This window comes from Magnolia sinica, chromosome 5 (assembly GCF_029962835.1).
Source record: "Magnolia sinica isolate HGM2019 chromosome 5, MsV1, whole genome shotgun sequence".
Taxonomy (NCBI): Eukaryota; Viridiplantae; Streptophyta; class Magnoliopsida; order Magnoliales; family Magnoliaceae; genus Magnolia; species Magnolia sinica.
Genome location: NC_080577.1, coordinates 26945982 through 26962170, shown reverse-complemented (window position 1 = coordinate 26962170; position 16189 = coordinate 26945982). Strand labels below are relative to the sequence as shown.

Below are 16189 nucleotides of genomic sequence, written 5' to 3'. Positions count from 1 at the left end.
ATGCTGAGGACGTCATCGAAACCTGTCTTCAAGATAGCAACCTTAAGGGGAAGTGGATTTGTGGGCTGCATTAAAAGGTATGCTTGCATTTTCAGTGAGTTGATAGCTCGACATGAGGTGGGCTCGAAGATTGAATGGATAAAGAATAAAATCCGTGCCACCTCCGAAAGTAGGTTGAATTATGGAATTGAAAATACAGGCCACGTAGCGGGGACGAGCTCTTCAGGCCTCAGCCTCCAAGAATGGAGGCTCACTTCTCCTTATTTTCAAGAACCAAATTTTGTTGGTTTTGAGGACTTTGAGGCGTTGGTCTTGCGGTTGATCGATGACAGACAGCTGCTACATCGTGTTGTTTCTGTCATCGGAATGGGTGGTCTTGGTAAGACCACTCTTACCAAGAAAGTTTATAACACTGATAGTATTAAGACTCATTTTGAATCTTGTGCATGGATTTCTATATCACAAGAGTATGGTGAGAGAGATCTTCTGCAGAACGTCCTAAATTGCCATATGGTGCTATCAGAAGAGGAGCTCAAGAAAGCAAGCGTCATTCAGCTGAAACATCAAATTTCTGTGTATGTGCAAGAGAAGAGATACCTGATGGTATTAGATGATATATGGACAAACCAAGCATGGGATGCCGTCAAAGATGCTTTCCTGGACATGAATAATGGAAGTAGGGTCATGCTCACCATGCGCAACAAAGACTTAGCTTTACATGCAGATGCTCGAAGCCCGCCTCATGAACTGCCATTTCTAAACAATGAAGAGAGCTGGGATCTGTTTTGTAGGAAAACATTCTCAGGACAAGATAATGGTTGCCCTCAGAATTTGGAGCACTTGGGAACAGAGATCGTGGAAAAATGTCATGGTCTACCTCTTGCAATTGTAGTTATTGGGGGACTCTTATCGTGGAAAGAAGGGAGTGGGAGAATGTAGCATCAGTTGGCAATTTGTCAAGGGAGAAGACAAAATCTCTGGCATATTATCTTTGAGCTATAAAGAGCTGCCTTATTACTTAAAACCATGTTTTCTCTACCTAGGAAAATTTCCAGAGGACTACAAGTTCCAAACCAAGAAATTGATTCGAATAAGGGCTGCAGAAGGGTTACTTCAACAGAGAGGGGAGCTAACATTGGAAGAGGTTGGAGAGGATTATCTGAAGGAGTTGATTCAAAGAAGTATTGTTCAAGTTGCAGAAAGAAGTTCAAGCGGAGGTATTAAAAGTTGCCGCATCCACCATCTTTTGTGGGATCTCTCCCTATCAGAAGCCAAGGAAGTATGTTTCTTGAAGTTCACTGTGGGACTGCAAATCCTCCTGAAACCAGAGCTCGTCGACTTGCAATTCACCACAGAAACTTAAGTGAGTACACTTCCTTAAAATCTTCCACTCCAAACCTTCGGGCTGTGTTGATCTACACTGATGTAGATCGGGGTCATGTACAATTTCATGGCCAAGATGGACCAGAAAAGGCCCGATCATAGGTGGAAGTGATCCAGACCGTCAAAAGCTTAAAACGGGCATATCTCGCAAACCGGAATGAGTTATCCGACGTGCCATATATGATTTTGGGTAGGAGAAGCTACTTTAGCCACCCAACCCTGCTACGCTGGGTTGCCCATGCCGAATTTGCCAGATTCCATCAGATCAACGGTCAAATTTTCATTTTAATTTCGTTTTTACTATTTATAGTAAGTTTTAGTTTGATTATAACTAGGGGTGTACACAAGTCAAACCGAGTTGAGCTTGGCACAGCTCGACTCGGCTTGGCTCGGTCCTCGAGCCTGACTGGCTAGCTTGTCTCAGTTCAGTTAGTAGCTTAGGCCAGTTCGAGTCAAGTTTGAGCCAAGATCGAGCCTCTGCGGCATTTTCTAAAACACATGGAGTGCACCTTCAATTTCTCATGAAATGTAAAGCAACAGCATCGGTTTACAGGTATTTCATCAAACACTCAACAGGCAACATAAAAATCAAGATACAAGGGTATTTGTTTCATATCCATACCTTCCTCGCCACCAGCCAACACTTTGTTGAGTCATTTCATCAAATACTTGCTGAGCAACATCAATATCAAAATAACTGAGTCACCGAATTGGTTCGATCCGAATTCAATTCAAGTTGGGGTTTGATCCGAGTCGAGTCGAGCTCGGCTCGAAATTTTTTCGAGCACAAAAAATCAGCTCGACTTGGCTTGAACTCATTTTCGAACCGAGCCGAATCGAGCGAGCTAACTGAGCTAACTCGGTTTGTGTATGCCGCTAATTATAACTCTTCATTTGTTGGGCCTTAGAAATTACATCCAACGAGAAAAGTGCTTAGAAAACTTAGGAGACTAGCATGGTTAGACACTTACTGGTCTAGTAGTAATAATGACAGTTTATAAATAGAAAGTTTACTATTTATAGTAAGTCACGATTTCTAGGAGTTTTAGTTATAGTATGCTTCTGAAAGTTCTTCCTAGGGTTATTATTTAAGAGGTTGTAAGCTCTTTTTTTATCTTATTTATTTATTTTTAAATTTTTTTTTTTTTAAATTTTAAAATCATCAATCAATTTATTATGAATTTCTAGAATCATTTCTATTTTCTTATTTTCGTTGTGGATTTGAGGTATCTCTATTAGGAGTCCAGAGTAGCTCCGTGGATTTAGAATAATTATCCTCGAAGACCGTGCTTGACCTCATCACGTCCATCCCGTGTCATACACCCAACACTATACGTGGCTTCAAAGTGAACAAGATAAGTTTCTCAGTAGAGGCTTTAAGTTGCTTAGGGTGCTATATATACACGGTGCATTCATTGCGAATCTACCAATGGAAATAGGTGAACTAATCCACCTGAGATACCTTGGGTGTACTGAGACTATGATTGGAAGGCGCCCATTGTCAAAAGGCAATCTACCCAATTTACAAACTCTATTTGTAGCATCTTTTTTAGATGGTGACATCCAAGTACCAAGCACAATTGGGAAGATGCAACAGTTAAGACATCTTCAAGTGAAGGGACAAAGTGTGATGGGAAGTAGGGCAGTGATAGATGGGAATCCAAGACTCCACGATAAAAAGCCTCCAGACTTTAGCAGATACAAAGGCTGGCAAATGGATGGAGGGTTGCTTGGGAAAGCTCACTAATCTTAGAAAACTAGGAATATTTGTAGATGAAGGAGCATATGATAAGGTATTGTATGAATTTATTGTCAAAACTCCAGTGGGCCATAGCAAAGAGCAATGCAAATCAAGGGAGGAAACCGTTTCCTTTTTCCATGGCCTACCGGAGTTTTGTATCGGGCTGAAAGATGAGCCTGTGAGGTTTCAAGGGGTGCGGCATCACGTGTACTGTTCAGATTACATGCCCTTGACACGTGTGCAAAGGTGATCATGGGTGCTCACGTAAGAAGGTGAGCAGGTGAGCCTCTCTCTCTCTCTCTCTCTCTCTCTCTCTATATATATATATATATATATATATATATATATATATATAGTATCAAAACATATTCAAAATGCATAGAAAGGGTGAGAAAACCTGAAAACGCTGCTCATTAGTAAGAGAATGCTACTCCCACCCAAGATACAACTCTTGTACTAAATCACAGATACACAGAAAAGGACAAGTAGTTATGGAGAAAATCAGAAGAGAGAGCCTACCATTTATTAGCATAAAATACTTCCACTTCAAGATTTGCTACTATTCTTCATCGAATTTGAACCGTGCACTCGGGGGGCCTTTGATCTGGGTATCCATCATTCACATCTAATCGTCATTGCTGATTGGATTTGAAAGCAAGCTAAGTGAGGCAACAATCTCGGTGATTGAGGGACGGGCTGTGGATTCCTCTTGGACACACATGGCGGCAATGGTGACTGCTTGATTTAGACAACTCTCTGGGAATTCCCCTCGAAGGAGTGGATCAGCCAACTCTGGGAACCTCTTTGGGTCTTTGAGAATGGAGTTAGCCTGTACAATGTACATGCAAAAAAATTCATTTCAAATTGGAAGACTCCTATTCAAGGAAGGTACAATCGAATTCCAAAACTCAGGCAGGAGAGTTATTTAAGAAAATCAAAAGAAAAAAGAAGTATTCATGTACTCAAAACTCCAATGTTACAGATGTAAAAGCCACAATCACACATTAAAATAAAACTACTAGCAAACTATGCATGTGGGACCCATATTTTGGTGACCAGAACGGCTTTGGTCACCTCTATGATAGGGGCTTAGTAAGTTAGGTTGATTCCGAATCATGAAAACGACTATAAATATTGTTTAGGGGCACTAGCATGTTTTATGTAATAAGCTTTGAAGCCATGCTGAAAAACTACTGAGCGCATGCATACGTTTTTCAGCTTCAAAACATATGTGCGCTAGCGCACAACGGCATTTCAGACGTATGGTCGTGGGCTCCTTGGTGGAAGACACCTGGAAAATTCTCTCCATGCATTCATGATTTATGCATTCAAAGTCCAATGTTTCAGTTGTAAAAGCTACGATCAAACCTTATAAGGAAACAGTTAGCAAATTATGCATGTGAGACCCATGTTATGGTGATCGAAGCCATTCACAAGGTAGGCCCCTTGTTATAAGATACCCTGAAAATTCTCCCCAATTGCATGATCCTAAAAATTTGACTGGGACCCTGCTAAACTTAGACCATTCCCTTATTTGCAAGCCCATGAATCAGATTGCTATGTTAATCTGATGGGAGAGATAATGGGGCATGATTGCCTCATGATTTATGCACTCAAAGTCCAATGTTTCAGTTGTAAAAGCTACAATCAAACCTTATAAGGAAACAGTTAGCAAATTATGCATGTGAGACCCATATTATGGTGATCGAAGCCATTCACATGGTAGGCCCTTTTTATAAGACACCCTGAAAATTCTCCCCAATTGCATGATCCTAATAATTTGACTAGGACCCTGCTAAACTTAGACCATTCCCTTATTTGCAAGCCCATGAATCAGATTGCTATGTTAACCTGATGGGAGAGATAATGGGGCATGATTATTGCCTTCTCAATTTGAAAGAAGTAAGAAGTTTACAGGAGAAATGACAGTAACTATAACAATACCAACACAAGGCAAGAATGTGATGTGAATCAATTAAAAAGAAGAAGAAGAAAAAGGATCCCAAATACTTCCCATGTTTCAGTTTTATGATGAAGAAGGTTTTCTAATGCCACATGCATGTACTTGGGCAACGGCAACTACTTAGTGTGAGATCTTACAAATGCGTGCCGTGTTGGCATGTGGGAGAGGCCAGGATATAGACATTTGTGGAATTAGCAAACTTCACGATGAAGAACTTGTCAATTTCTTGAAGTAGGTATTGATGGCCTCTCAAAAATCAAACTCCAGTTACAACTACTAAATTCACTCCACCCCAAAACCAAATCAGTGAACTGATTGTCTTTTAATTGCAATTGGAATGTTACCAAATGCAAATTGGAGAACAAAACAGAGTAAACACCATTGATGTATGATTTCTTAGTTGGTTTAAAAAGTAGTTATCAAGAAGATGAAAGCATCGATAAATCAATCTTGAATTTTGCAATTTCATGAAAGTTCAGTAACAGATGCCTTAGATCATGCGAAGCAGCCAAACAGTAGTCCTAGAGATAAAATGAGGGAGAGCAAGTTGAGATGGTTTGGTTGAAGAACAGCAATGGCTAAGGAGGGGAACATTGACTAGGTTTGAAGCGCCTGAAATGAGAGGAAGACCTAAAAGAGACCTAGATTGATATGTTGAGTAGGGACATGAATGATGTAAAGCAGGTCACAGACAATTTCATGGCCAAGATGGAACAGAGAAAGCCCGATCAGAGGTGGAAGTAATTCGGACCATCAGAATCTTAAAACAAGCATATCTTGCAAACCGGAATGAGTTATTCGACATACCATATATGATTATGGGTAGGAGAAGCTACTTTAGCCAACCAACCCCATTGGGTTACCCACACCGAATTTGCGAGATTCCATCAGATCGGCAGTCGAAAATCCATTTTATTTCCATTTTTACTATTTATAGTAAGTTTTAGTTCGATAATAACTTTTGATCTATTGAGTTTTAGGAGTCGTGCCCAACATGAAAAGGGCTTAGAAAAATTAGTGGAATAACGTGGTTGGGCCAAATTGTACACTTACTATTTTTGGCTGAAAACCATGATGTCTAGTGGAAATCATGACCGTTTATAAATAATAAGTTTACTATTTATAGTAAGTCACGATTTTAGGGAGTTTGAGTTGTAGTTTGATTCTAAAACTTCTTCCTAGTTTTGATATTACTATTTAAGGAATCATAAACTCGTTTTTAATCATCAATCAATTTATTTCGAATTTTATTAGAATTTATTTCTATTTTCTCTCTCCTCGTGGATTCGAGGAATCTATGTGAGGAGTCTGGAGAAGCTTTGTGGATTCCGAGTAATTATCCCCTGAGGAAAATGGTGCTCGACCTCATCATGTCCATCCCTCATCAACGAAGACCCGTTTACTTACCTACCTTTGGACTGATTGACGAAACAGGATTCCTAAAGTGACCCTGAATAGTTAGACAAGTCTACGATGATGATGATGCCCTAGATCATGGAAAGTTAGATAATATCATCTGAAATAGGAATACTTGTCGGCGCTGCTTGTGGAAATGTGATCATTTGAATATATTCATCAGCTAGCTCTTGAAAAATCCAACATCAAGGGAAAATTCAATCTGAAAAAATTGGGATATTACCTTTGCAGCCTGTGTAGGAATACATATACAGATAAAGATGGTAGAGATAGGACTCCTCATTTAAGAAAATTCACTAGACAGAGTAATTGCTAGAACCCAATACAACAAGTGACTGTTAAAGGTGCACTTGTAGTATCTGCTACCAATGTCGGCATCGACAAGGTATAGAAATGTCTCCACTGTCGATGGACCTTTGCCAAAAGAAGTTACAAAATTGTAAGATCGCAAACCGACCAATCTTCCAACCCCCTTTTCCCCTTCTTTTTTGCAGTTGAATTTGGATAATTGATGTACTTCTCTTCTTTACAATCTACTTGTAGGAAACAAATGGAAAGAGTTAGGATTGTCTTCTTGAGGAGATTTTTGGGCATGGTCCATCGTCGGCAAGACACGACAGAACAACGGTCAGGATAACTTAACCATCACGGCCCACTTATTAGAATGAAAAAACTTGAGTATCCTGTCCAGAATCCTCAGGACCTCCCAACTCAATACATACAACTTCTGGTGTTTTCGATGACTTCGAAATAGCTAAGTCCATAAGGTGATTCTGAAATATTAAGTGTTCATGTTACCTTCCAATATAGCCATGCATTTCACCATTCTTAAGAGGTAAAGAAAGACCAATGAAGGATAGAAATTACCCAAGTAAGAAGACAACGTTCGTCAGCGGGCCGCATAGTATCGATGACTCTCTTCCCTGTGATTAGCTCTAACAAAACAACTCCAAAGCTGTACACATCTGCCATTGATGTAAGGAGACCTGTGCTTGCATACTCTGGAGCACAATAGCCGTCGGTCCCCACTACTCTTGCGGAAACATGCAATCTATTCCCAATTGGACCTAACTTAGCAAGCCCAAAACCTGAGAGTTTTGGATTGAATTGTTCATCGAGTAACACAACAGATGGTTTCAGATTCCGATGAATAATAGACGGGTTGACCTTGATTTGCAAATACTCCAAGCCTTTAGCGACACCTACAGCTATTTTCATCCTAGTGTACCAGTCTAATGGTCTCTGATCTGGCGCAACATCTGCAAAGAAAATGTGGGGCCCGAACTATTAGAGATGGCCATTCAAAGAGGAGAAATATATCTGAATACTGATCAAAACTGCCAGCTTCTTTACTTTCTCGTTCGGGTGTGTTTGCATGCTCAATTGAACTGAATTGCAATTCATAATGAAGGAAATGACTAAAGTGTGGTTGGCTTCCATGACCACAGTGCTATGTATTTGCAGTTTGGATGTGAAATGATGCTAATTACAATTTGGGGTTAGTCCATTGCAACAAATAGAGTGTTGTTTACTCTTTCTTGGATTAAATTATATTGTAATCTGATTCAATTGAGTATCCAAACACAATTGAAGTGGTTACAAATCAAAGGGTATGTGGATAGTGTACCGAACAAATGGTCTTCCAGAGATCCCAAAGGCATGTACTCATACACCAAAAGCCGTTGATCACCGTCGGCACAATAGCCAATCAAATTGACCAGATTCGGATGGCGAACAAGGCTTAGCATCAAAACCTCAACCAAGAATTCTCTGTTTCCATTGACTCGTTTAATCGCCACAAACTACGCATAGATAAACAGAAATCAGTATCAATGAAGTATTCACAACGAAAGAAAAACGCAATTAAAATGATAAAGACAGTGCAGAGCAGAAAATGGGCCAGGCATCACATTTACCGGGCCATCAATCTCGAGTTGTCCCTTAAAAACTTCAGAATTTCTCCTGCCTAATATAAATTCAGGCCGAAAATTCGCGGTAGCTAGTGCAAGTTCTTGAAAAGTGAAGACTTGTGAATCCATCCTTGAATCGAGGGGGACAACTCTCTGCAAGTGACATTGTTCAGTAAAAGTCAGTGCATTGCTGCCAAGATTGTTGGTCTGTTTGGATCGAATTTCATTTGCAGTTTATGATTCTTGGGGCGCCTACTTGTGTAGGGGATAAAACATATTCATCATAGTGGGCCCCACAGAGCTCCTGACAGGATCGTCCGTCTCTAGCTAGGTCCAGGTGGGGAGTACCCGATCCGCGCCCTACCCGGTTCGCGTCCTGCGGCAAGAATTAGGCAGGTCCGTTCATCTGCCGGTCCACAGATTCGAAATCAACGGACAGCAGATGATCAGACCTGATGTAATGAGTGGATTGGCCTAATTCTCACGGCCGGTAACCATAGTGGTGTAGTCTTTCATTTGCACGGCTGGGATCCCCTACACAAGTGACACGATGCGGGAAAGAGTGAGGGTTGTGTGTGAAAGTACGTGTGCAGTGATTGTATGGGATAATCTCTCATGATCTACATACCTCGTTCCTGAAATTCATAGACAGGAGAAATCGTGGGAGTGACAAACGAAAAACAGATGGAACGATGGAAGAGAGTTGCTTCTATTTTATAGGGACGCGGATCCGTCCGGGTGGGGCTCTGTGGGGCCCACCGTGATGTTAGTTTTTTTATCCACGCCGTTCATCGTTTTTCTCAGATTATTTTAAGATATGACCCAAAAAATAAAGTAGGTCCAGGGATTAAGGGGACCACAAGCTGGGCATTGAACTTCCAGCATTAAAAACTTCTTAGGAGATGGAGAAATTTCGGATCAAGATGATATTTGTGTTTTCACTTCATCCACGTCTACATGACCTTATTAATAGTTTGGACCGTAAAAAAACATCACGGTGGCCCTTAGAAAGGTTTGAACGGTTGGTGTCATTATCACTGCGGCTTCCTTTGGTGTGGTCCAACGGAGCTGTAGACATGCTTCATTTTTAGCATCATATCTTAAAATGATATGAGAAAAGCAATGAGCAGCGTGGATAAAACACTTACATCACGATGGGCCCCACAGAGCCCTGCCGGGGTATTACGCAATTCGCGTCCCTTCTGTAGAAGTCCCAGGACGGACCCGAACCCGTATCCTCTCCTCAACACACTGAGTTGCCCACCTGAATTTCGGATCAAGCTTAATTTTTTGCATATCCCTTCATCCTATAGAAACTCATCGGATGAACGGTTCAGATGGCATCTACACTCCTCTGGACCCAAAAAGCATATGGAAAATTTTGATGGTGTGCATCTCACTATTCCAATTGTTCCTTTTTGTGGCCCACATTAGTTTCTAATCGATCTTATTTTTGGCCTCAACATATAAATTTATACGTATCATCTCATGTACGGAGTGGATTTATGAGAAACGGCAGAGTGGGTCCCACGGATCTTGGGGTGCTGCAGAAGCTGGCGTACTACCGCGTTATTCTGGCCGTTGACTGACTATTGATTAAAAAGTCCTCGTCGTCGTGGTCGCCAGTGGTGTCAATGGGCAGGTTCGGGCCAGCCCTAAAGCCCGGCCCGAAACTATCTAAATTCCTATCCTAAACCACCGGGTCCGGCACGTTGACAGCCCTAGTCGTCGCACGTTTAAGGCTTATTATAACGTAACGGCACTCGTGTAGGTAATGTGTATATGTCGAAAAACTCTGTGGAACCATGATGTATATGTTTTATCCACACCGTCCATCCGTTTTTATAGATCATTTTAGGCATGGGCCAAAAATGGAGGCACATCCAAATCTCAAGTTGACCACACCATTGGAAACAGTGTGGATAGAATGCCTACCATTCAAAACTTCCCGGGGGCCACATAAGGTTTAAATCAAGCCTACATTTGTGTTATCTCTTCGTACATATCTCTGTCACCTTATTATCAGGTTTGTAAATAAACATCATGGTGGGCCTTACAAAGGTTTCAACGGTGGCCGTCGTTATCCCCACGCCCACTGCTTCCTATGGTAACGAACATCGTGGACAAGCACAGGCATCCATATATAACAGCGGTTATGGTGCAGGGACTACACGGTTTAACGGTCGTCATCTATGTATGAACCATACTCTGGGCTAGGGGTGTACAGGAACCGAGCTAGCTTGGTTAGCTTGTTGGACTCGACTCGAAAAAGCTCGATTCAACTCGGTTCAAGCTGATTTTTTAAGCTTGAAAATGAGTTCGAGCTGGCCCAGCTCGACTCTACTCCGATTGAACTTAACTTGAATCGAAGTACCCCATTCTCGGCTCCTGAAGGAGGTTCCGATCCTGGGATCCTACAAGGAGGATTTCCATAACAATATAACCATTTCCAATACGAGCATACCCAAGATCATAACAAGTAAATCTAAGAATAAAAAAGGCACATATCACAAAATCCACTATGAATTTGAACTTTTACAAGTTACATAAGGTCCAAAAGAACATACATAAGATAATAGAAGAAAGAAAGGAAGGATGCAAAACTGGGTCCTCAAGCTCAGCTCTAATCCAAACTCTGCCACTGCGACACCTGCCTAGGATCTCCTGCACGCATCAATCGTGCATAAGCTTATAGAAGCTTAGAGAGTGGTGTAAGTGTGTGATAATAGTGCACAGTAAGAATAATAGGAGATACAGGAAGGAGACATGCTCAATGAGAATATCACTAGCCTTACCAAGGCTTACCATGAATATGATGCAATGAGTAATGGACGCCATACCAAGGCAATGCATGAAGGGGCTTACATAACCAATACTAATGCGATGCAAGTAATGCCAGGTGCTCATAACCAAACCGTATGTCAAGTATATTTCCAATCATAAGGAAATCACCGGGTCCATTACACTGCTGATGACTGGCGCTCTACAGACCCCGCACAGCCAAACGAGCGTAAGAGACCTCACTACCCGCCCGTGGACAACCAATCACCAGAAGGCCCGACGGTAGCGGACCCATTCACGAGCCGGTCAGACTCAGCCTAGCATCTCCTACTCCAGGTGAGTAAGGCCACACCTCTATCCAACCGACTACACAACGGTGGGAGTCGCGGCCTAATGGTATAAGGCCCTCGTGCGCTCATATATTCCACCCGGTCACGGCGTTGGAGCAGATCCTCGGTACCATGGAAGTTTTGAGAATTTCACCCATGGGCATCCTATGCACCCGATGCTCAAGTAACATTTTCGGTGTCCAAACATGGCCATCCATGATGTATCTATGGAGGCTACAACCCTGATGAAGCAAGGGTGATAATGCTCATATTATGCAATGCCAGATGCATGAATCACACAATCAACTATGCATCAATTCCAAGCATCCAACATGCTCAAGAGGGAATATTACGTCCCTTAGGAAGACAGCATGCAATGCCCAATGACACAATCATAACCACACACACAATGTCATCTAAGCATACAATGATGCACATGGGCCATGAAGATGGGTCTAGGCGCATTATGCGGCGATATACAAAGTAAATTACATTCCTCCTATCCAAGAAGGAATCAAGACTAGGTACTTAGACAATATCCATAAGGAATCCCACCTCTCGTGGGGGCCCATTTACCGGGTAGCCCATAAGACTAAGCATACAACTACGGGTCTAAGTAATATAGAAATGAGCCTAGCAACTGTCTAAGATAAGTATCCAATCACTTTTAAATACAATCGACCTAGAGGGGTCCATAATGGGGACATTTAACCACCATTCCCCAAAAAGGCATATCAACCATGAATTATATGGATAAAAGGCCCAAGGCCTACATTTAAGATAAAAATAAAAGTAACCACATACATATATTCCTCATAATAGGCCATAAAAAGATATAATACCACTTTTAACAACATGGCTCTAAGAGGGGAATTAAGGCCCAAGGCCCAATTCCCAATGGCCATAGAATCCATGCATTAAGTTGGACTTGGTGGGAAGCCCGCGTACACAATATACGGCCCAAAAATAGGTTTAAGTTTGGATGAAATGGGCCCCACTACATCAGCCCAATAATTAGTAATTTAAGTAGGCAACCGAGGGCCCAATATTATCCTTACCTCAGCCCACAAGTCCATCAAAATGGTGGAAGTCGGCCCAATGTATGGTTGGGCCAAGCTGGGATATCCCTGCCCAATCTTGGCTCACTAGCTGTCCCAAAATTCTGATCTTAAGATGGGGTCGTCATAAGATCACTAAAAGTGACCCAAAAGAATGCACTGATTAAGCCCAAGAATTATAAGAAAGCATAAGCATGTAACACGTACACAAGTTCTCAATATGGTGAGCCCCACAGCCAAATAAAGTTGTAACCATAAAATTGTACATCGAAGGCCCTTTGATAAACTTTTGGCCCATTTGACTTCCTGGGCCTGCTAAGGTCCAGAAATTAGTTGAGTATGTGGAAATAATCTCATGAAGGCCAACTATACTCACTGGGGGACCCCACCAGATGGAGAGTGTGTATATATCATGAAAAGATCAAGTGGGCCTGCTACTGGATTGTGAGTCCAGCAGCAACCCAAGGCAGAGAGTGCTTCCACAATCGGGCGATCCAAGGCTTGGACGGCCTGGACCAAACATGTATTAAGGTAAGTTCCACATACATGCACATTGAGCCTTAAATAAATAGTCTAAGGTCTATGGTGGGCCTTTAACCACCCATAGAGAAACCTATGAGCTTACCTTAGGATCACCCAGGAGGACATCCAACCTCAACTGGTTTCCAAGAGGTAGCTCGCCACTACCCATATAATGAAAGATCTAAGGCCTAAGCAATGTGTGGACTAGTAGGCCATACACCAAGCCCAACTCATAGGCCATATAGTGGGCCCTCAAGTAAGGTTTGGGCCCAACCACAAAGGTCATAATTCCACATATTGTGGTGGGCTTCATGGGCAGTCCAATAATTCATTTACATGGGCAAGTTTCACATTTAACACAAGTGAGTTGGGCCTCACTTTTGGCCTAAGTACAGGGTCAGTTTAGTGGGCAGCCAAAGGCCTGACTTCTTCTGTATCATTGCCCCTAAGCCCATCACAATGGATAGGAGAGTATATGCCTAAGATCAATGGGCCTATCCAAAAGAACTGAGTCCATAAGGCCTACTTGGTAACACAAACATGCATATACTATATCACATAATGGGCCCTAAAGAAATGACCCAAAACAAAAGTCATCCAATTCATACATTATGGTGGGCTTGAGGGCAGCCCATAAACCCAAGAATACATATAGGCAAGGCCTATACTGACAGTGTGGGCCTTGCCACATCAGCCCAAAGACTTAGCAAGGCCCTCCACACTACATTTATGTGGGCCTCGCAAGTCAGCCCATAATTAAGCATTTCATGAGGGCATCACGGCTAATAAATACACGGTCAGCCTGTAGACGGTCCGTTGGGCCCGTGAAACAATCAGGTGAGGCCCTACACGATCTTGGGCTCAAGAAATAGGTTTCCAGCCCATTGGGCCTATAAACTACCAAAAATCTGGTTAAGGCTAACCCCCAACATCACCACAAAGGTGAGCCTTAAGAGGAACTAATTATGCCCAAAAATGTCTAAGGAAATAAGGCAAGGAGTATGTGCAACACTCCCTTAAATCTGGTGGGCCACAACAGCTCCAAAACAATCAACTATGGAGCAAATTTGGGCCCCTTGTTGGAATTTCAGCCCACCCACTTCCTGGGCCTGCTGGAATCCAGAAATTTATGTAATTCAGATGGGTTACTAGCCCATGGTGACCCACACATATCACAGTGGGTCCCACCGGATGAGAGGGGAATGCACAACACACATTAGAAGTGGGCCATGCTGCTGGAATACAGGCCCAGCAACAGCCCAAGGTAGGGGCGTCCCGTGATGGGTAGTCCTACGGGCCTGAGTATCTGGCCCAAAACTGACCCAAGTTTGCAGCCACACCACGATCAGTACAGGGGCCCGATGGCCATGAAAATTTACAAGATGGTCCTCCCATAGGTGAACCACGAACCCTCAAAATTTTGTGATTTTTTGACGGTCAGAAGTATTTTAATTAATTTAAATAAAACAGACCATCAAGAAAATCTGGTGAATCGGGACACCTGAACGTGGTGACCCATTCCAGCACTTGTCACGGTGTACACAGGGCTCCATTGGCCCCAAAAATTTGTAGGTGAGTCCCACCATAGGTGGAACAGCTCTCTATAAATTTTCATAATTTTAGGATACTCAAAAGTATTTAAATTAATTTAAATAATACAATCTATCCAGGGTGAAATATTGCTGGAATATAACTGTCCTGAATTTGGGCCATCCAATGGGTGGGTTCTGGGCCTCCAAAATTCCTGAAATTTGGACCCAAGGTCCCTCATCAAGCCTAAAACAAGTTTTCATCCAGAAATATGGCCCACCTTCTTAGAAATTATTTTTTTTAATATTATTTTTATGGGACTATGCTGCTGGACTGCACAGCAGAAATTTCTGGCAGTCTAGTATGTTGGCCCACCCTTTTGGATGCCTAAATAGGATTCCTTGGCCCTGAAATTGTGTGGATAGGTCCTACCATAGGTGAGACACCTCTCTACAAAAATTTAGGATTTTTGGGATAGTAAAAATATTTTATTTAACTCATGCAATTTATGGACAGCAAGGTCCAGATTTTTATTTTCCTGCTGCAGCAATGCTGTTGTCCCTGACTTTAGCACCCCATTTGAGTGGGCCCAGGTCTATGTAAATTTGAAAAAATGCAAGGCCAACCTTCCTATACAAGTATACAGTAAGGTGGGGTCCACAAAGGTGGCCCACCATTTCAAAATCAGGCTGATATTTATGATTTTCCAGCAAACAGTGTGGCTGGACAGTCCAGACAAATCTGGACCGTCCACCCTCCTTGGCCCACCCTTTTGGGTGATCAAATAGGGACATTTGAAGGTGAGGTTTAGCATACTTTTAGGTGGGGTCCACACCTCAAAGAGAAGTCTAAGAAATCAGGAAAAAGAGACCACAAACAAGGCTTATAACCCATGCATTACAGCATAAAAAAATTCAGCAATCTGGACAGCAACATGTTGCTGTCTAGATCAGCCCAAAAAAATTAATAAATGGGAAATAAATCATAGATTCCACAAGGTGGGGTCCACCCTGATGTGTCACACAACTCCCAAGCCCAGTACCTCCCCAAGAAAATCTATAAAATCAGGCCCAAAGGCTTTCCAAATCAAGCAGCAAAACTAGGCAGCACTGTCCAACAACTTGGGCCTGGGTGTCCAACAACTTGGGCCTGGATGTCCCAAAATTTAAAAATTCTGGTTGTATAGCACATCAGGTGGGCCACATAATCATTACATCCAAACCACAGCAAGGGGAGAAGAGAAGAAGAAATGAAATCTCATCAAGATGGGGTCCATGGAGAATGGCCCCATCAAGATCACATGCATGCAAGTGATGGCTAAAAAAAAACCTTATCCAAGGAGTGGTGGACCTTCACCATTGATGTGGTGAGTCCTACACTCTCCATATGAAGCAACAAAAGATCTATGAAAAATAAGAATCATGCAATCTATCCTACATGCTCACCCACTTGTTGGATCTTCAAGATTCTTCAACCACCATGCTCCTTAAGCTTCAAGGAAGGGGGTTCAATGGTGATGATGGATCTTTGATGGTTAGATCTAGGGGGAAAGAAGA

At 42.3% G+C, this 16189-nt stretch overlaps 2 protein-coding genes across 3 annotated transcripts; one reads left to right on the top strand and one right to left on the bottom strand.

Moving 5' to 3' along the window:
- LOC131247001 (putative disease resistance RPP13-like protein 3) lies at nucleotides 1–1363 on the top strand. The gene is made up of 2 exons (XM_058247449.1): nucleotides 1–925; nucleotides 1044–1363. The coding sequence occupies exons 1-2, from the start codon at nucleotides 1–3 to the stop codon at nucleotides 1361–1363; spliced, it is 1245 nt and encodes a 414-aa protein (XP_058103432.1).
- Nucleotides 1364–3512: 2149 nt separating this feature from the next.
- LOC131245831 (probable serine/threonine-protein kinase PBL26) lies at nucleotides 3513–9168 on the bottom strand. 2 transcript variants are annotated; one of them, XM_058245550.1, is made up of 5 exons: nucleotides 9042–9168; nucleotides 8420–8566; nucleotides 8131–8305; nucleotides 7371–7762; nucleotides 3513–3953 (listed from the first exon to the last, which is right to left on the bottom strand). In XM_058245550.1, exons 1-5 carry the CDS (start codon nucleotides 9057–9059, stop codon nucleotides 3750–3752), a joined length of 936 nt encoding a protein of 311 aa, XP_058101533.1. In that variant the 5' UTR covers nucleotides 9060–9168; the 3' UTR covers nucleotides 3513–3749. The 2 variants fall into 2 exon arrangements, with proteins under 2 accessions (XP_058101533.1, XP_058101534.1); XM_058245551.1 differs by lacking the exon at nucleotides 9042–9168 and adding an exon at nucleotides 8762–8786.
- Between the last annotated feature and the right edge of the window lie 7021 nt (nucleotides 9169–16189).